General features: G+C 50.9%; 1 protein-coding gene across 6 annotated transcripts in view; it reads left to right on the forward strand.

Moving 5' to 3' along the window:
* PPP2R5B (protein phosphatase 2 regulatory subunit B'beta) overlaps window positions 1–11,557 on the forward strand; it is a 31,010-nt gene extending 19,453 nt beyond the window's left edge. The window contains exons 6-13 of one of the 6 annotated variants that reach the window (XM_081340414.1): window positions 2,490–2,549; window positions 3,121–3,229; window positions 3,727–3,780; window positions 5,466–5,516; window positions 5,654–5,773; window positions 7,302–7,429; window positions 9,938–10,039; window positions 11,323–11,557. In XM_081340414.1, the coding sequence (XP_081196540.1) occupies window positions 2,490–2,549; window positions 3,121–3,229; window positions 3,727–3,780; window positions 5,466–5,516; window positions 5,654–5,773; window positions 7,302–7,429; window positions 9,938–10,039; window positions 11,323–11,452 (754 nt within the window). In that variant the 3' untranslated portion in view covers window positions 11,453–11,557. The other 5 variants (XM_081340418.1, XM_081340417.1, XM_081340419.1 and 2 more) reach the window with 5 other exon arrangements.
* The last annotated feature ends 8,237 nt before the right edge of the window (window positions 11,558–19,794 follow it).

Here is a 19,794-nt window from a genome sequence, read left to right on the forward strand (position 1 = left end):
GAGGGAGCTATGGCCCCTTCATGACTTGTGGACTTCAACTCCCAGAATTCCTGAGCCAGCATGGGGGAACTATGGCCCCTTCATGACTTGTGGACTTCAACTCCCAGAATTCCTGAGCCAGCATGGGGAACTATGACCCCTTCATGACTCGTGGACTTAACTCCCAGGATCCTGAGCCAGCATGGCGGAACTATGGCCCCTTTCTGACTCGTGGACTTCAACTCCCAGAATTCCTGAGTCAGCATGGGAGAACTATGGCCCCTTTGATGACTCATGGTCTTCAACTCCCAGAATTCCTCAGCCAGCACGGGGGAATTATGGCCCCTTCATGACTGGTGGACTTCAACTCCCAGAATTCCTGAGCCAGCGTGGGGGAACTATGGCCCCTTTCTGACTCGTGGACTTCAACTCCCAGAATTCCTGACCCAACCTGGCTCAGCTCCGAAATCTCTCCCTTTCCCCTCAGCGTGGCTGGCTCAGGAATTCTGGGAGTTGAAGTCCACGAGTCATAAAAGAGCCAAGGTTGCCTACCCCTGGTGTAACCAAATGTTGAAATTATTCGAATGGCAAGATATTGGGGGGCAGCAGGGGGGGCATGCCAGCAGGCCCAAAGAATTAATTCTGTGCTCTCCCCTCTTTTCTCCGCCAGCTGATTTCTTCTCACTGCCTTAATTTCCCAAGAACCGTGACTTGTTTAAGCCTAAGTGGGTGGATTTAAAACACATGTTTTTCAGATTTGGCCCCTTTAAAATGTGTGGCCTTTTAACTCCCAGAATTCCCCAGCCAAGAGGCAGGAGTTGAAGTCCGTCCATCTTAAAGCATGCTGGCTGTGGAATTCTGGAAGTCAAAGTTCGTCCATCTTAAAAACCATGCTGGCTGGGGAATTCTGGGAGGTGAGTTCCACCCCACTTAAAGCATGCTAGTTAGGGAATTCTGGGAATTGAAGTCCACCCATATTAAAGATGTTGGAATTTTGGGAGCCGAACTCCACATGCCTTAAAGGGGCCAAGTCTGAGATACTTTAATTTAAAATATTTGCATCCCATTTCTCATGGTTAAAGGAAAGCTGGAATGGTTATTTTTGCATCATCTGCATCTGTTAAGCCCCCCAGAGGCTTAGAGCAGGTGGGTGGGGCGTTGTGTGAACCCACTTTGTGTGAGAGAGTCCAAGATCCCCCTGGATTCTCTTCCTAGAGCAGGAAGGCTATTTAGAGGGAAAGACCCTTCTGATTGGGAATCTTGTGGATCTTCTCCCGGTCTTGGGCTAGCTTGGCATCATGGTACAAGTAGTCCTGGATGTACGACCACAATTTTACCCAAATTTTACTTGGCAAAGCGAGACCATTGTTAAGTTGAGTTGTGCCCATTTCACAACCTTTCTTGGCACAGTTGTTAAGTGAATCGCTGCAGTCGGTAAGTTAGTCACACGGTCGTTAAGTGGATCTGGCTTCCCCCCCCCCCTTGACTTTGCATGTCAGAAGGTCACGAAAGGGGATCACGTGACACACAAACACACACACACACACAAGGACACTGCAACGGTCATAAACACGAGTCTGGATTTTGATCACATGACCACTGGGTTGCCACAATGGTCGTTAAGTGTGAAAAACGGTCAGAAGTTGCTTTTTCCCATGCCGTCGTAACTTCGAATGGCCACTAAACGAGGACTCCCTGTTGCCTTTCATGAAGGTGGGGAAAGGGAGCAGAGGGGAGAAGGGGATGACAGTTGCCTGCATGCCCATCCCGCGGGGAAGACAGCGGCGAGAATGCAATATACTGGAACGTAGACTGAGCTGCGTTATAGCCCCGATCCAGATAGGGTAAACTCCCCGGAATGGTTTTAAACAAATATTTATTGATCAGGAATTCTAGGCAGACTTAACGTTTGCTGTAGATACCTCTGTTCATATTTATAGATTTGTCCATCCACGCAGGGCAAAAAAGAAATAATTCCCCCATATCAGCTCGGCATCGTTGAGGATCCCAATCGATGCGTGCATGCGGCTTGATAGAACAAAAGCTTTTTGCCACCTTGGCACGTGGCCAGGATATCCTGTAATAAACTTTGAAGCCCCTCCCACCGACTAGATAAGGAGAGGTCTTCAAACTTGGCCCTTTTATGACTTGTGGACTTCAACTCCCAGAATTCCTCAGCCAGCGTGCCTGGCTGAGGAATTCTGGGAGTTGAAGTCCAGAAGTCATAAAAAGGCCAAGTTTGAAGACCCCTGAGATAAGACATAGGACTGACCAACAACTGGACTACATTTCCCAGAGGCCATCTCTTAAGGAGACAGCGTTTAACCCTTTAAATGCTAAATGTTCCAACCTAACAGCTCTTTTAAGGAGAGAGCATTTAACCCTTTAAATGCTAAATGCTCTAACACACTTCTTAATTCCTAAGCTAGCTATATAACGGGCCAGATGACTATAAAGCGGTCCAGCACACGCGACCTTCCCTGTTTCTTTTTTTCCTTCCCCCCTGGCAGGTTCATTTACGAGATGGAGCACTTCAACGGAGTGGCTGAATTGTTGGAGATCCTCGGGAGGTAAATCTTTCAGGGCTGGGAGAAGCAACGCTCCTCCGTGTAAGGATCGCCGTTCTTCCCCCCCCCCCCGTCCTTTAAAGCAGAGTTTCCTCGCGATGGAAGGGACCCCAAGGTCATCTAGTCCTAACCCCCTGCTTAGGGTAGGGTTCAGGAGACAGTCTCTGAAGGAGGGCCCTCCAGCCTCTGGGCCGAAGACCTTTAGCCAAGGAGAAATTCCCACTTCACGTGGCAGTCTGTTCCACAGGCTGCCGGTACAAACAATTTCCTCCTGGTCTGGATTTCCTCGAAGTATGGTTTTTAGAGTCCACTGGTCCTCCTGCCCACAGGAGAACAGAAACAAAAGTTTTTTTCTGCTTCCCTGCAGCAGCCCTTGAAATTTTTGGAGACTTGTTTCCCTCTCTTATCCGTAGACTGAACGGAGTGGGAGTTGGAAGTCCACTCGTTCAGGTTGCTTACTTGGGAAGCCCCGATCTAGATCCCCCCGCCACTGATAAGGAGAAATTGGCTGCTACAACAACGACCCTGCAAGGGATGACCCTCCCGTAAACCCCTCCCTCGGCTTCGCTTTCAGCATCATCAACGGCTTCGCCCTGCCCTTGAAGGCGGAACACAAGCAGTTCCTCATCCGGGTCCTCATCCCGCTTCACTCCGTCAAGTCACTCTCCATTTTCCACGCCCAGGTGAGCCAGCAGTGCCTGGGGACGGGGGGGGGGGGGCGCAGAGAGGAGCGCTTGGGGCACTCCGCGGTTCAGGGAGGCATCCGGGGGTCTTTGGCTCTTTGCGCCCCTGACCTGGATTCTGTTGCTCTGCGCCCACTCTCACTTGACTTGCCTCCCTGTGGGGCGGGGGCCCACTGCCCACGCTGCCCCCAAGGCCCCCGGTCTGGCAACAAAAGGGGGGGGCGCAATAGCAGTGTCCTTGGTTGTGACAAACCTGCAGGTTGAAAAGGGAAGTCCTAGTTAGCCCGGTCAGGATAAGAGGGGAGAAGAACAGACAAGGAACTGGTCTGCCCTGGCTGTTGCTGTGGGATTTCTGAGTGGTCTCCTATCCGCACGCGTTAACCTGGCTTTCTGGGATTGTCGCCTAGGCTGGCTGGGGGCTGCAGAAGCAGAAGGGGGGGGCAGTGGCGGGGGAGAAAGAAGGACCTTGAGAAATGGTCTCCTCTCCTCTCTTGCAGCTGGCCTACTGCGTGGTCCAGTTCTTGGAAAAAGATGCCACGCTGACCGAGCACGTGAGTCCGGCCTTTGCGAGGGGCGGGGGACAAGCAGCAGGGCAGGGGTCATGGCCCCAGCAGGGTGGAGGGCCACAGGTGGCTGGGCAAGTTTTGGCAGCGTGGAAGCGGACCTGGGTGCGAGAGGCTCCTCTGATCCACAGCAGGAGTTTACTTCTTGTTTGTTCCTTGCATTTCTAGAACTGCCCAATCCCACCCAGTGACTCTGGGTGGCTTAAAATTCCAACTTTTTTCCCTCTCCTTCATTCTCTCTCTCTCTCTCTATTGAATTATACCATCTATCCCATTGCAATTCTGTGGCTCCATATTATGGCGATAGTCTTACGGTTTTATCTTAATTTAATATTTTTTTCTCCCGTATTGTTTGGTCCACATATCTTATATATACACAGCTCGTCCTTGTTTTATGACTACAACTGCTTCACAATTGAGCAGTTTCCCACAGGGCTTTTTTTTATAAAGAAAGAGCAGGCCTCCGAGCTGTGTAAAGCTATGGAAGCTGGCAGTAGAGCCTCCGTAGGTAGGAGCAGCACGCCTCCAAAATAAAAGACCAGTAAAGATTTAGATGATTCTGGAAGAGGCTGCGTTTCGTTAAGAGGCGGGGATCTTGGACCCATCGTCTACAAAGGATACATACAAAATCGTGACGCATACAAGGTAGCCCTTGACTTACGACCAGAACCGAAGCCCAAAATTTTGGTTGCTAAATGAGACATTTGATCAGCGAATTTTGCCCCACTTCACGAACTTTCTTGCCCCGGTTGTTAAGTGAATTACTGCAGTTAGAAACACGGTCGTTAAGCGAATCCAGCTTCCCCATTGACTTGGCCGGTCAGAAGGTCGCAAAAGGGGATCACGTGACCCCCCCCGGGACACAGCAGCGACCGTCATATGTACGAGTCAGTTGCCAAGCGTCTGAATCCTGATCACCTCACCGTGGGAAGGCTGCAACGGTCATAAGTGTGAAGAACGGTCATAGGTCACTTTTTCCGGTGCCGTTCTAACTTTGGTCGCTAAGTGAACGGTTGTAAGCTGAGAAATATATAAATATGTATGTACGTATGTATGTTTGTTTGCTGGCACTTTATTTAAAATAAATGTGCATATCAATGATTGTGTGACCTCTGCAGATGCCATAGGCCAGGGGTAGGCAACCTCGGCTCTTTTATGACTCATGGACTTCAACTCCCAGAATTCCTGAGCCAGCCTGGCTCAGCTTGGAAACCTCTCCCTTTCCCCTCAGCATGGCTGGCTCAGGAATTGTGGGAGTTGAAGTCCACGAGTCATAAAAGAGCCAAGGTTGCCTACCTCTGGCCTACGTGGCTTTATGACTTGTGGACTTCAACTCCCAGAATTCCTGAGCCAGCCACACTGAGGGGAAAGGGAAAGTTTCCAAGCTGAGCCATGCTGGCTCAGGAATTCTGGGAATTGAAGTCCACGAGTCATAAAAGAGCCAAGGTTGCCTACCTCTGGCCTAGGCCTAGGCCGCTTTATGACTTGTGGACTTCAACTCCCAGAATTCCTGAGCCAGCCACACTGAGGGGAAAGGGACAGGTTTCCAAGCTGAGTCAGGCTGGCTCAGGAATTCTGGGTGTTGAAGTCCACGAGTCTTAAAAGAGCCGAGGTTGCCTACCCCTGCCATAGGATAAATAAAAGCGAATGAATAACTTCCTTTCCTTTTGCAGGTGATCCGCGGTCTCTTGAAATACTGGCCGAAGACCTGCACCCAAAAAGAGGTACAGGGTGGGGACGACGGAGGGAAGGGGGGGAAACGCATGCAAATGGGGGGAAGGTCCTGCAAATGCATCACCCTGCCTGCTGCTAGAGGGCCCCCCCCTCTTTTCATGTCCTCTCCCTCCCCCGGCTTGTTCAGGTGATGCTCCTAGGAGAAATTGAGGAGATCCTGGACGTCATCGAACCATCGCAGTTTGTGAAGATCCAGGAGCCACTCTTCAAGCAGGTGGCCCGGTGCATCGCCAGCCCCCACTTCCAGGTGCCTTGGGGAGGGGGCGCCGAGCAAAGGGCGGGGGGGGGGGAACCATCTTGGGGAATTTCAGTTTGCCAAGCAATGCGGTCATTAAGCCAGTCGCCACCAGCCCAGGGCTGCATTTTACAACCGTCCCTAAGTGAATCTGGCTCCTCCTCCCCTCCAGTTTACTCTGCTTATTGGAAGGTTGCAGCCGTAGGACAATTGTGATCAGGCGACTGCAGGGGGCAGCGCGACAGTTGTAACTTTGAGGGTGGGCCGTAAGTCCCTTTCTTCTGAGGCCGTCAAAACTGCGAGGCATCGTTAAGCAATTGGTCGTAATCCAAAGACTGCCTTGCCGGTAGTCCTCTGCTTACGGCCATTCATTTGGTGACCGAAGTTACCACGGCGCTGAAAAAAAGCGACCTGTGACCATTTTTCACACTTAACGACTCTTGCAGCATCCCCAGGGTCACATGATCAAAATTCGGAGCTTGACAATTGACTCATATTTATGACGGTCGCAGTGTCCCGGGGGTGTGTGTCACGTGATCCCCTTTTGCGACCTTCTGACAAACAAAATCAATGGGGAAGCCAGATTCATTTAACAACTGTGTTATTAACCTAACTGCAATGATCTGCTTAACAGCTGTGGCAAGAAAAGTCGCAAAATGGGGCAAAACTCACTTAAAACTGTCTTGCTTAGCAAGGGAAATGTTGGGCTTCACCATATCTGTAAGTCGAGGACTCCCTAGCCCAGGGGTAGGCAACCTTGGCTCTTTTATGACTCGTGGATTTCAACTCCCACAATTCCTGAGCCAGCATGGGGGAACTATGGCCCCTTCATGACTGGTGGACTTCAACTCCCAGAATTCCTGAGCCAGCATGGCTCAGCTTGGAAACTTTCCCCTCAGCGTGGCTGGCTCAGGAATTCTGGGAGTTGAAGTCCACAAGTCATAAAGCAGCCTAGGCCTAGGCCAGGGGTAGGCAACCTTGGCTCTTTTATGACTAGTGGATTTCAACTCCCAGAATTCCTGAGCCAGCGTGGCTCACCTTGGAAACCTCTCCCTTTCCCCTCAGTGTGGCTGGCTCGGGAATTGTGGGAGTTGAAGTCCACGAGTCATAAAGGAGCCATAGTTCCCCCATGCTGGCTCAGGAATTGTGGGAGTTGAAGTCCACAAGTCATAAAAGGGCCAAGTTTGAAGACCCCTGGTTTAGAGTATAGGCCAGGGGTAGGCAACCTTGGCTCTTTTGTGACTCGTGGACTTCAACTCCCAGAATTCCTGAGCTAGCCACGCTGAGGGGAAAGGGAGAGGTTTCCAAGCTGAGCCAGGCTGGGTCAGGAATTCTGGGAGTTGAAGTCCACAAGTCATGAAGGGGCCATAGTTCCCCCATGCTGACTCAGGAATTCTGGGAGTTGAAGTCCACGAGTCATAAAGGAACCAAGGTTGCCTACCCCTGGCCTAGATTGAAGGCAGCTGGGCTGGGGACTTTTCCGGTGGGCTTTCAAATGCTCACGGCTTTGCTGTGTGCCCCCTTCCCCCCCAAAAACCAGGTGGCTGAACGGGCCCTGTATTTCTGGAACAATGAATACATCCTGAGCCTGGTGGAGGACAATTGTCACACCGTGCTTCCCACCATCTTCGGCACGCTCTACCGCGTCTCCAAGGAGCACTGGAACCCGTGAGTCCGGCAGGCGCCGCGCCGGGGAGAACATGGTCAGAGAAGGGAGGCTTCCTCGGATATTCCCCCCCCCCCGCCAAGTTAGAAAAACCTATCTGGGGAAAGCCCACTTCCTACTCCTTCACCGAGGTTGAGCTCTCTTTGTCAGTTGGAATGGGACAACTCGCTGCAGGACAATTGAATAATTCAGTTTAATTATTTAAAATCGTTAAAAGAAATATCCCCAAAGGTGCTTTTCCAGGAGGCAACTGGACTTCCTTGTTTTGCTTTGAAGACGTTTCGCTTTTCCTCCTAGAAGCTTCTTCAGCTCTGACTGGATGGTGGGGAATGGAAGGATTTATACTCCTTGAAGACCCTTCCTTCCTTCCTTCCTTCCTTCCTTCCTTCCTTCCTTCCTTCCTTCCTCTCCTTCCTTCCTTCCTTCCTTCCTTCCTTCCTTCCTTCCTTCCTTCCTTCCTTCCTTCCTTCCTTCCTTCCTTCCTTCCTTCCCTTTCTCTTTCTCTTTCTCTTTCTCTTTCTCTTTCTCTTTCTCTTTCTCTTTCTCTTCCTCTGTCTCTCTCTATCCTTCTCCTTCTTTCCCTCCCATCTTCCTCCTCCTCTTCCTCCTCTTTCCCTTTCATCCTTCTCCCAAAGCTGCTTTTTTTCCAGGAGGCAACTGGACTTCCTTGTTTTGCTTTGAAGACGTTTCACTTCTCACCCAAGAAGCTTCTTCAGCTCTGACTGGATGGTGGGGAGCGGGAGGATTTATACTCCTTGAAGACAGCTGGTCGTTTGCCTTCTTTTTAGAGCAGTGGTGGCGAACCAATTGCACGTGTGCCAGAGGCGGCCCTGAGAGCTCTCTCTATGGGCAGATGCGCCATTGCCCCAGCCCTGCCTCCGCCCGCAGCCCCCTCCTCCTCAGGAGTCCCCCCCGGAGGAGAATCGCCCTGAGCACGGCCCGCGCAGAGCAGCATAGCCAACTCCGTGGCAGCCGGGCAGCGGGGACGAGACTTCGCCCTCACACCCCATCACGCGCAGTTGGTGCTGTGGGGCGTGGCCGGAGGGCGTGGCCACCATGGCGCTGCTGGACTGCCTGGGCAATTTGCAGCAGGCCGTGGAGGTGGTGAGTGGCCCTGCGGGTGGGCGGGGGCGGTTTTTGGGCACTCGGTCTCTAAAAGGCTCGCCGTCGCTGCAGAGGGTCGTTGAGGCCACTTGGAGGTTTATCTCTTGTCCTCAGGGTCACCTGAGTGGTGGCATTTGCACCTTCTTGGCTACAGGATGTTTGCAGCCCTGCGTCCCTTCACGGTTGAAGACGGACGCTGGCGATGAGTCTGGGGTGTCTGCATCGCCAACCAAAGTGCAGATGGTTGCTGTAGTCTGCCATTGTTTCCTGGAAATCCATTCCTAGTTCCACCCCATTCAAAGGGCGTTCCTCCCAACGACTCTCAGCAACTCTCTTAAAAGTGTGAATCCCCCTATCAAAATAACTTAACTTGCCTGCGGCCAGAATTTGAAAATTACACTTAACGCAGCGACTGTCCCGGAGCAAAATGGTTCGGCCGAGATTGGCAGATTGGAGGCTGATTGGGTTAGATTGTAGGGGTGGCCATGAAATGTACTTTTATCATATTTTATCTACATCTTAAATTGCCGTGTTTGATTCTAATTTCATTTTAAAAATGTATTTTAATCCCCATTTCATTTTAAATTGTATTTTATTTCTATTTTATCCTAAATTATATTTCCACTAATTCCATTCTAAATTGTTTTTTACTGCATTTTAGTAGAATGTGTGTTTGGAACTCTGCACCTTGATATGGCCCACGGGCTAATCAATAAAGATGATGATGATGATGATTACTACTACTACTACTACTATTACTACTACTACTACTATTACTATTGTTGTTGTTGTTAGCTGCGAAGTCGTGTCCGACCCATCGCGACCCTATGGACAACATTCCTCCAGGCCTTCCTGTCCTCTACCATCTTCTGGAGTCCCTTTAGGCTCACGCCTACTGCTTCAGGGACTCCATCCAGCCACCTCATTCTCTGTCGTCCCCTTCTTCTATTGCCCACTATTACTATTACTATTACTATTATTATTTGCAAATGACCAGCTGTCTGCAAGGAGTATAAATCCTTCCATTCCCCACCATCCAGTCAGAACTGAAGAAGCTTCTTGGAGGAGAAGCGAAACGTCTTCAAAGAAAGAACAAGAAAGTCCAGTTGCCTCCTGAAAAAACACCTTTGGTTCAACCGTGGCCTGGATGATGGAAAATCTCCATAGACAATTAAAAATATATACATTATTTTTTGTCATTCACATTTTATTTTATCCCTCATTTGGCATCCTTTCCTTAATGATTCTAATTCAACTACTTCTCCGATATTAGTGTGACTCTTGTCCTGCAGCCAGTTGGCCATGGCGAGTTGTCATAGTTGTGGGACTGTAGGGATGTCGGCCCCCGTGTGTCCCAGGTTCATCTTCTCTTTGTCCTCACCATCCCATCCCATCTCTCTTCCCAGGACCATTGTGTCTCTGGTCTACAACGTCCTCAAGACCTTCATGGAAATGAATGGCAAGCTCTTTGATGAACTCACTGCCTCCTACAAGGTGGAGAAACAGCAGTAAGTGTGTTTGTGTGAGTGTGTGAACTGTGGGGGGGCAAGTCTTGGTGGTGGAACCGAAGAATAGAGCTCTCCGGTCCAGGAAGGGTGGTGGTCCTCCATGCTATCTAGTTTCAGAAGATGTGGTTGGAAAACTGGACAAGCTCAACCAAGGATGTCCAACCTTGGCAACTTGGAAGAGCCATGGACTTGGCTGGCTAGGGAATTCTGGGACTTGAAGTCCATGGGTCTTCAAGCTGCCAAGATTGGACATCCCTGCCCTAAACCCTGAGTCTACAATACTTCCCTTTCTGCATGCCTGAAACAGCACGACCAAATTCACATGAGATGCTAAGCTAGGCTTGGTCTTGTGAATGGGGGTGGGGGGTGGTCTTGGCATCTTGTACAAAGCCAGCTCATTGTGTTCGTTGATGGTTCGTGCAACTATCGCAGAACTGCGGAGTCAGAAGGGATTCCCAAGGATAAAAGACAAGAATAACAAGAGTTGGGAGGGGACCTTGGAGGTCTTCTAGTCCAACCCCTTGCTCCAGCAGGAGACCTTATACCATTTCCGACAAATGGCTGTCCAGTCTCTTAAAAGCCTCCAGTGATGGAGCACCCACAACTTCTGGTGGCAAGTCGTTCCACTGGTTAATTGTTCTCACTGCCAGGAAATTTCTCCTTAAGTCTAGATATTCAGGAAAAACAGCTAAACCATCCGTGGGGGTGGGGGTGGGGTCTCCAAAACCTCCAAAGAGAATCTGTTCCTCTTGTGTTCAGATCTTACCTTCAAGAAGTTGGTAGGTCTCCTGCTTCAGCATCCAGTTGGACTGGAAGACCCCCAACACCGTTATCCTGGAGTACAGTCTGGTGAATTGCACATTGGACCAATCATTTAGATCAGCAGGCCCCAACCTCTGGGGCTTGGCGACCTGGGTGGGTGGGTGGGTGGGTGGGGAGAGGGGAACCAGGCCCCATGAGCTGTGGGCCAGTGTGCGCATGCATGCGCGTGCATCTCAACTTGCGCGAGTTGAGCTGCACGCATGTGCGCACGCGCACCGGCCCGTCGCTCATGCAGTCCGCTTCTGAATAGGCCACGGCCTGGGAGCGAGACGCAGCCCGGGGATTGGAGACCCCTGATTTTTGGCCCGGTGGCTGTCCCCCCTCCCCAAACACTGTTAATTCTGAATTCTGACATTCTTCTGTGCACCTGGTTGGGGTGGGGGGAGGTGGACCGGAGGGTGGCGGTGGGTAGGAAGCCTCCTCCTTCGCCCCTGACCCCCCCCTCCTGCCCCTCCCCACAGGGAACTGAAGAAGGAGAAGGAACGCCAGGAGCTCTGGAGGCATCTGGACGAACTTCAGCTGCAGAAGCTGCAATCCTTGGAAGAAGCCAAGATGAACCGTCTGAATTTGCAACGCACCCTGGCCAGCTAGGAGCCCCTCCGCCCCTGGAAATGACCACCCCACCCCACCCCCCCGTGGGCGGAGGGAGCCATCCACCCGTCCCAGTTTGCGACCGCTGGTGCCCCCCCCCCTCCGTCGTGTGCTGAGCTGGACCTCCCGTCCTCGGCTGCCCCCCCCCACCAGGAGGCCAGCTAGAAAGCAAAGGATCAGAGTTTGGGGGGCTGGGCTGGGGGGCAGCAGAGGGAGGGGGGAGAGAGGAGTTGGCAAAGCCCCCTGCTGGGCTGAGATGCCCCCCCCCAAAAAAAAAACTGATGGGCCTGTAAATAATAGGGGAGGCCCAGTCTCGCAAAGACAGTTGGGGGGCTGTGGCCTCGTTCTAAGGCACCGTTGCACCCAAATCTATTTCCCATCTCTTGGGGGGGGGGAGAATTGGAGTGCAATACCGAAGAGGGAGGGGGACAGGGCTCCCCCCCCTCCCCTGGTCCTCCAGGGCAGGGAAAATGCCCACCCCGTAGTAGTGACCCTGACCCACGGGCCTCCTAACCCCACGCTTCCTTCCCCAAAGGGTCTGTCTCCTCTTTCGCTGGTGAGGAGGGGCAGGTTCTCGGGGTGGGGGAGGGCAACGTGCCGCCAGAGAAGAAGGGGCTGCCACCCCGGGAGAGGCCTGCGCAGGGTGCGCGGGTTCAGAAGCGCGTGGTGGGTCTTGCAGCGGGGAAGGAATTTGCTGCCACCCACCAGTTTGTGTGGGTTTGCCAAGTTGCGTCTGGCTGGCCGTGCGGCTGTGTGTGCCAGAGGGGACGCAGGTGGTCTTCACTTTGTCCTCTGCAGCTCGGGGGGGAGGGAGGGGGCATGTGCAGGGGGTGTCCTCTGTGTGCCCCCTTTCTTTGGTTTGTGTTTCCCGGGGGGGGGTGTTTCAGAACACCACCCCCACCCCCGAGAGACTCCGCACAGGGCCAGAGCGGAGAGCGCCCCCCAAAATGCCCTTGTTGAGGGCTGCTTTTGCCCATGGCCGGAAGAAGCCTCCATCCTCCATTTCTCCTCCTCTTTTCCTCCTATCTTCCTCCTCCTCCCATTTTCTCTTCTCCTCTGATTCCTCCTCCTCCCCATTCTCTTCCTCCTCCTCTTCTCCTTCCCCTATCTTCCTTCCCTCTCCCCCTCCCTCCTATCTTTTGTCCTCTAACTAAGTCCTCCTCCTCCCCCCCCCCGTTCATTTCCTCTTTCCTCCTCCTCCTTCCTCTTTTTCTTCTTCTTCCTCTTCCTCCTCCTCCCCCCCCCCTCAGGTTCCTGACCTTGGGGAAGACCTGTTTGCGGGATAGGACACTTGAGTGACTTCAAAGGAGTTGCAGCACCCTCGCTCTGTGTGCACGTGTGCCTGTTATGTGTATTTTAGGGACGTGGGAGAGTCAGTTTCAGCCAACAAAATCTTAAATCGCAGGATGCAGTGCAGGAAACCCACCACAGCAGCCTCTCCGATGGGCCTTGCTTGGGAGGGGTGGGGGTGGGAAGGGTGCCCATAAAACCCCCCCTGAAAGCAATTAATTCTTTTCTCTGGAGGTGTCAGCAAAGAGATGTGTCGGACTGCATCCGGCTTGGGATGCTGAGAGACGCAGAACATCTGGGAAGCAACCTGAAATGGCTTCTTCAACCCTGCTGGACCTGGATGGGGACTGAGCACAAAAGCATTTTTTAAAAAAAAAACAAAACCCAATTTTTGTAGCTCAGAGTTGAACTGTTAAGTTCCTTGGTGCTCTCTGAGCCTGGTTGTTTTCTTGCAGATGTTTCATGACCCACATCAGTGCTAGTCAAATCAATCAGAATAGAACTGGAAGGGACCTTGGGAGATCTTCTAGTCCAACCTCCTGCTCAGGCAGGAGACCCTAGACCATTTTAGACAAGTGGCTGTCCAGTCTCTTCTTTTTTAAAAAAAATATATATGTTTTATTGATTTTTTTTAACATAATCACCTTAATATTTGACAAACAGCGTGTTGTCTGGGTTTATATTTTAAAAAAACAATAAATTAGTTTCTATAATTCTATAGTCTCTTCTTGAAACCCCCCAGTGATGGGCCACCCACAACTTCTGGAGGCAAGCAGTTCCACTGGTTAATTGTCTTTACTGTTAGGAAGTTTCTCCTTAGTTCTAGGTTGCTTCTCTCCTGGATGAGTTTTCATCCGTTGTTTCTTGTCCTGCCTTCAGGTGCTTTAGAAAATAAAACCCCCCCACTTCTTTGTGGCAGCCCCTCAAATACTGGAAGACTGCTGTCATGTCCCTCTCCCACACACACACGCACACACACACACACACACACGGTCCTTCTTTTCCCCAGACTGGCCATTCGCAAATCTTTCCACCGTTCTCCATATGTTTTATCCTCTCCAGGCCTTTAATATCTTAGTGTGCTCGCTTCGGCAGCACATATACTAAAATTGGAACGATACAGAGAAGATTAGCATGGCCCCTGCGCAAGGATGACACGCAAATTCGTGAAGCGTTCCATATTTTTTTAAAAAAATAAAAAAGAAAAAAAAGAAAAAAAAATATCTTAGTTGCTCTTCTTGGCACTTTTCCCAAAGTCTCAACATCTTGTTTGTAATGTGGTGACCAAACCTGGATGCCGTGTCGCAGGTGTGGCCTGACTGAGGCTTGATCAAGCGGGATTAACGCTTCTCGTGATTTTAATTCTATGCCTCTGTTGATGCAACCGAGGATTGTGTCTTTATCTTTGTTGGATGCCGATGGCTAAGTGTCCATCTCAGATGATGTTACCTAGTTGGGTCGTGAAACGTCTGCAAGGAAACAGCCGCACAGAGCGCCAAGGACCCCCCTCAACCCTAATTTTAAGTTCCAGCCTGTGGCTGCAGCTGGCACGGTACCCTCTTCACACACACACAATTTTTTTGAATGCTGACCTCCTGCTGTTCTTCCTCCAGATTGACAATGTATTTTTCTCTCCACCAAAGGTTGTGTGTTAGGGTGTGCACGCGTGTGTGTAAGAGTAAGGGTGAGGGTAAGGGTGACTTGTAATAATGCCGCTTGGGGTTTGTGTGAAAGCCCTAACAAGCAGGCATATACATAGAATGAAGGCTACTGCTAAGCTTGTAAGCCACCCTGAGTCTTCGGAGAAGGGCGGGATATAAATGGAATTAAAATAAAATAAATAAATAAATAAATAAGGCAAAAGACCCCCCCCCCTTTTCTAGGCACGATCACCTCAACACAGTCTCGGTACCCAGAAACAGACCCTCAGTGGGGATGGGGGTGGGGGGAAAGGGGACACGGCTTTTATTGCCGGCCACTTGGATCAGATTCTTCTATAATATAATCAAGACTTAGTAATACCGCACCGGTGTAGTTTTCACAGGAGAAGGCCCTAAGGCACTGGAGAGGGGGCCGGGGTGGGGTGGGGTGGAAGTGGGGCTGGCAGGGTAGGGGACCGCGAGAGAGATATTTTGTGGGGGGTGGGTGGGTGGGTGGGTGGAGGGGTTGAGTCTATTTATGAACGGTTTCCTGATCACGAACCTTTCCCCCTTCCCCATATTCCTTTTGCTGGACGACTCTGTATTCAATAAAGAGAAAGTTTCATGTCACAAGCGGTGTGGGGCCTGATCTGGATCCGGCGTGGGGCAGGGGCATCATCCCTCAAGTCTGTAAAGCAAGTGTCTTTCGAAAAATGAGGATGGTTTCAATCAGTCAGAATAGAGCTGGAAGGGACCTTGGAGGTCTTCTAGTCCAACCCCTCCTCCCCCCCCCCCCCGCTCAAACAGGAGATCCTATCCGAAGGGTAGGCCACCTTGGCTCTTTTGTGACTTGTGGACTTCAACTCCCAGAATTCCTGAGCCAGCCACGCTGAGGGGAAAGGGAGAGGTTTCCCAGCTGAGCCGTGCTGGCTCAGGAATTCTGGGAGTTGAAGTCCACGAGTCATGAGGGGGCCATAGTTCCCTCGTGCTGACTCAGGAATTCTGGGAATTGAAGTCCACGAGTCATGAGGGGGCCATAGTTCCCTCATGCTAGCTCAGGAATTCTGGGAATTGAAGTCCATGAGTCATGAGGGGGCCATAGGTCCCTCATGCTGGCTCAGGAATTCTGGGAGTTGAAGTCCACAAGTCATAAAGGAGCCATAGTTTCCCCCATGCTGGCTGAGGAATTCTGGGAATTGAAGTCCACGAGTCATAAAAGAGCCAAGGTTGCCTACCCCTGGCCTAGACCATTCCAGACACGTGACTGTCCAGTCTCTTCTTAAAAACCTCCAGTGATGGAGCGCCCACAAGTTCTTGAGGGAAGCTGTTCGACTAGTTAATTGTCCTCACTGTTAGGAATTCTCCTCAATTCCAGGTTGCTTCTCTCCTTGATTAGCTTCCATCCGTTGGTCCTCGTCTTGCCGCCTTTGGTGCTTTGGGAAGTAAGTGGGTCCCCTCCTCCTTGTGGCAGCCCCTCAAATACTGGAATCCTGCTATCACGCCTCCCCTGCTCCGTCTTTTCTCTAGGCTAGATGGGCAGAACTTCAATTCCCAGAATTGCCCGATCAACATAGATTGGCATGACGTGATCTCTCTATTCCCAACCGTAGCCTGCTTGAGGTGAAAGAGGTTTGAGATCCAGACTCCCAGCTTTCTCGACTGCTTGAGCACTTGTAAAAGATGGCTTCAACACTCACAACGTGTGGAAACACGTCTGAATAAAAAATTGCCCCTCACAATGTGGAAGCTTTTCCTGCCTCGGGAAAATTACAGGCAGTCCTCGACTCGGCAGCGGTTTGTTTAGGGACCTAGGGACCACTTTTTACCATTACAACCTTTTTGTGATCACCTGATGAAGATTCAGACGCTGGGCAGCCGGTTCGGATTTATGACGGCCGCAGTGTCCCAAGGTCACGTGATCCTCCTTTTGCGACCTTCTGACAAGGCCAACGAGGAAGCCGGATTTACTTAACAAAGGTGTTATTGAGTTAACAACTGCAGTGGCACACTGAACGGCCATGGCGAGAAAGGTCGTAAAATGGGGCAAAACTCACTTAAGAAATGTTTCACTTAACGACAGAAATTTTGCGCTCAAACCTATACCTGGATTTGACCAGCCCTATGCAAAACGCACAATACTGAGTAGTTTCCATCCCTTGCTTGTTTTCCTGCTTTCAGGTGCTTTGGAGAATATGTGGACCCCTCTCTTCTCTGTGGCAGCCCCTCAAATATTGGAAGACTGCTATCATGTCACCCCTGGTCCTTTTTATCAAATTAGTTCCTGCAGCCGATCTTCAAATGTTTTAGCCTCCAGCCCCCTAATCATCTTTGCTCCTCTTCTCTGTACTCTTTCCAGAACCTCAACATCTTTTTCATATTGCGGCGACCAAAACTGGATGCAATTATTCCAGGTGTGGCCATACTAAGGCTTTGTAAAGTAGTATTGATACTTCACACTAATCCAGGGACTCTTATTCTTCAACTCTGAGAAAATAGCCCCTTCTTGATAGAAATGAAAAGAGGTATTTGATGTCATCTTAGTACCAATAGTCGGGACGCGGTGGCTCAGTGGGTTGGGACGCTGAGCTTGTCGATCAGAAGGTCGGCAGTTTGGCGGGTCGAATCCCGAGTGCCGCGTAGCAGAGTGAGCGCCTGTTACCCGTCCCAGCTTCTGCCAACCTAGCAGTTTGAAAGCACGTAAAAATGCAAGTAGAAAAATAGGGACCACTCCGGTGGGAAGGTAACAGCGTTCCGTGCGCCTTTGGTGTCTAGTCATGCCGGCCACATGACCACGGAGACGTCCTCGGACAAGCGCTGGCTCCTCGGCTTTGAAACGGAGATGAGCACCGGCCCCTAGAGTCGGAAACGACTAGCACGCATGTGCGGGGGAACCTTTACCTTTACCTAGTCCTAGTAGCAATAACAACAGCTTATATAATAACAACTTATATACCGTTTCACAGGGCTTTACCGCCCTCTCTAAGCGGTTTGCAGAGTCAGCATATTTGCCCCCAACGATCCGGGTCCTCATTTTACCGACCTCAGATGGATGGAAGGCTGAGTCAACCTTGAGCCGGTTAGGATCAAACTGCTGACAGTGGGCAGAATTAACCCCTGCGCCACCACGAGAGTAGAATAGAATAGAAATACAATAAGAATTGGAATAGAATGGAATGGAATAGAATAGAATATAGAATAGAATAGAAATTGGAATAGAATAGAATAGAATATAGAATAGAATAGAAATTGGAATAGAATAGAATATAGAATAGAATAGAATAGAACTTAGACTTATATACCGCTTCATAGTGCTTTACAGCCCTCTCTAAGCAGTTTACAGAGTCAGCATCTTGCCCCTCCCCACAACAATCTGGGTCCTCATTTTACTGACCTTGGGAGGATGGAAAGCTGAGCTGGTCAGGATCAAACTGCTTGCAGTGGGAAGTTGGCAGAATTAGTCTGCAGTTCTGCATTCTAACCACTGCACCCCTGTGGCTCTTAGTAATAAAAGCTTTTTCCTCCTTCAACCTCCGTTACCACCAAGGAACAGGAATGTGGGAGGACATCTTAGCCCTCTACTCTTCAGATCATGAAACGGTCATATCTGTTACGAGATCGTTGTTAAGTGAGTTTTGCCCCATTTTACAACCTTTCTTCCCACCGTTGTTAAGTGAATCACTTCAGCTGTTCAGTTGGTAGCCAGGCTGGGAATAAGAGCCTCTCTTGAAAGCAACCACATCGTTTCCCGAGGCAATCCGGCTGCTACGGCAGCAAATACCAGAAGGTCGATCGGCTTTAGAGAATTGCATAGGAAAAGTTTGGGTCTTTGGGTGCTTCCGAGTGTCCGAAGTCTTCTCTGAGGCTCACGTTGCACTGCTCCCATTTGGGAACGCAGCCTGGCTGGCTGGCTGATTAAATATGCTGTTGTGTAGCGGCTTCTGGAGAGCAGGAAGGATGCCGAGACGATGAGTACAGCATAGCAGCTCTTTATTAGGTGAAGGGACTGTACTGGGGAATAGGGGCTACCTGTGCTCTTTATATACCTGGCCAGTACCTGGCCAGGTACTCAACCAACCAATCGGTTTGAACCTCCGTTTCCCGCCAAAACAGTTACAGTTCAACACCTCCTGGTGGTGACTCTTATACACAGCTTTAGGTGTTGCAATAAAGCTTAATACATAACACCCCTTCCTCCTTAAGGATGAAACTATATATACAAACAATGAACAACTATATATACAAACAATGAATGTACATTCATGACAACCGCTTCCCAATGGACCTAGCCACCCGGCTTCCTTATTTGCGCACATAATCCGTGAGGTACGCGGGTGGTCTCTGGGGCCGAGATGAACGTCTTAGGGTTTCTTCCCCCTTGTGGGCTGGCGCCTTACTCTGCGTGTCCTGGATGTCCAAGTTCTCCTGAACTGGAGAGTCAGCAGGTAAGCTACCTGTTTCTGGTGGACCCACCCCATAGTCAGGCCCTGTGGCAGGGTAAGCCCCGCGGTCCTGGGAGGGTTGCTGTCCAGGTTGGAGAACTGGCAGAGGCGGGCGGCATGTCGCAACGCTGCGATGAACTCCGACGCAGATTCGCCTGGCTGTTGTACCCTCTGGTCAAAACGGAACCGCCAGGCCCGCTCGGACATTCGGAGCTTGAAATTCCCGTTCAGCTTTGTCATGAGGTCCATGTAGGAGACGGTTTCGATCGGCATCGGTGCGAATAGGCTTTCGGCCAAGTCGAATGTGGCCGGCCCGCTTATGCAAAGCAGGGTCGCCGCTTTTAGGTCGTCCTCGGCGATTTGGTTCGCCCGGAGATAGTTCTCGACTTGCCCCAGGTGTGATGGCCACCGTTTGGGATGGCGGATGTCGAACTCCCTGGGCTGACCGACCTTCGGCATCTTCCTCTTGTTCTCGGATCCTGCTCCACCGACTCAGACGGTTAATTCTGAGTATGTGAGGCCGCTAGCGTGGTGACTAGCCGGCCGTAGAAGCGGGGGGGGGGGGAAAGATGCCTCTTTCCTCCAGCACGCGAAGCCGTCCCCTCGTGAGTTCAGCTCTTTAATGCGAAGCAGGATCCCATCCTCGTCGCCACTGTTGTGTAGTGGGTTCTGGAGAGCAGGAAGGACGCCGAGACGATGAGTACAGCATAGCAGCTCTTTATTAGGTGAAGGGACTGTATTGGGGGAATTGGGGCTACCTGTGCTCTTTGTATACCTGGCCAGCACCTGGCCAGGTACTCAACCAAAACAGTTACAGTTCAGCGCCTCCTGGTGGCGACTCTTATACACAGCTTTAGGTGTTGCAATAAAGCTTAATACATAACAGATGCTTTGGCAACAATTTATATTTTAGCAAACAAAAAGTAAATCAGATGCCTTTTAAAGCCTCTTGCCATTTCTGAATCGGTTCACT

This window comes from Vipera berus, assembly GCF_964194415.1.
Source record: "Vipera berus genome assembly, chromosome: 16".
Classification (NCBI taxonomy): Eukaryota; Metazoa; Chordata; class Lepidosauria; order Squamata; family Viperidae; genus Vipera; species Vipera berus.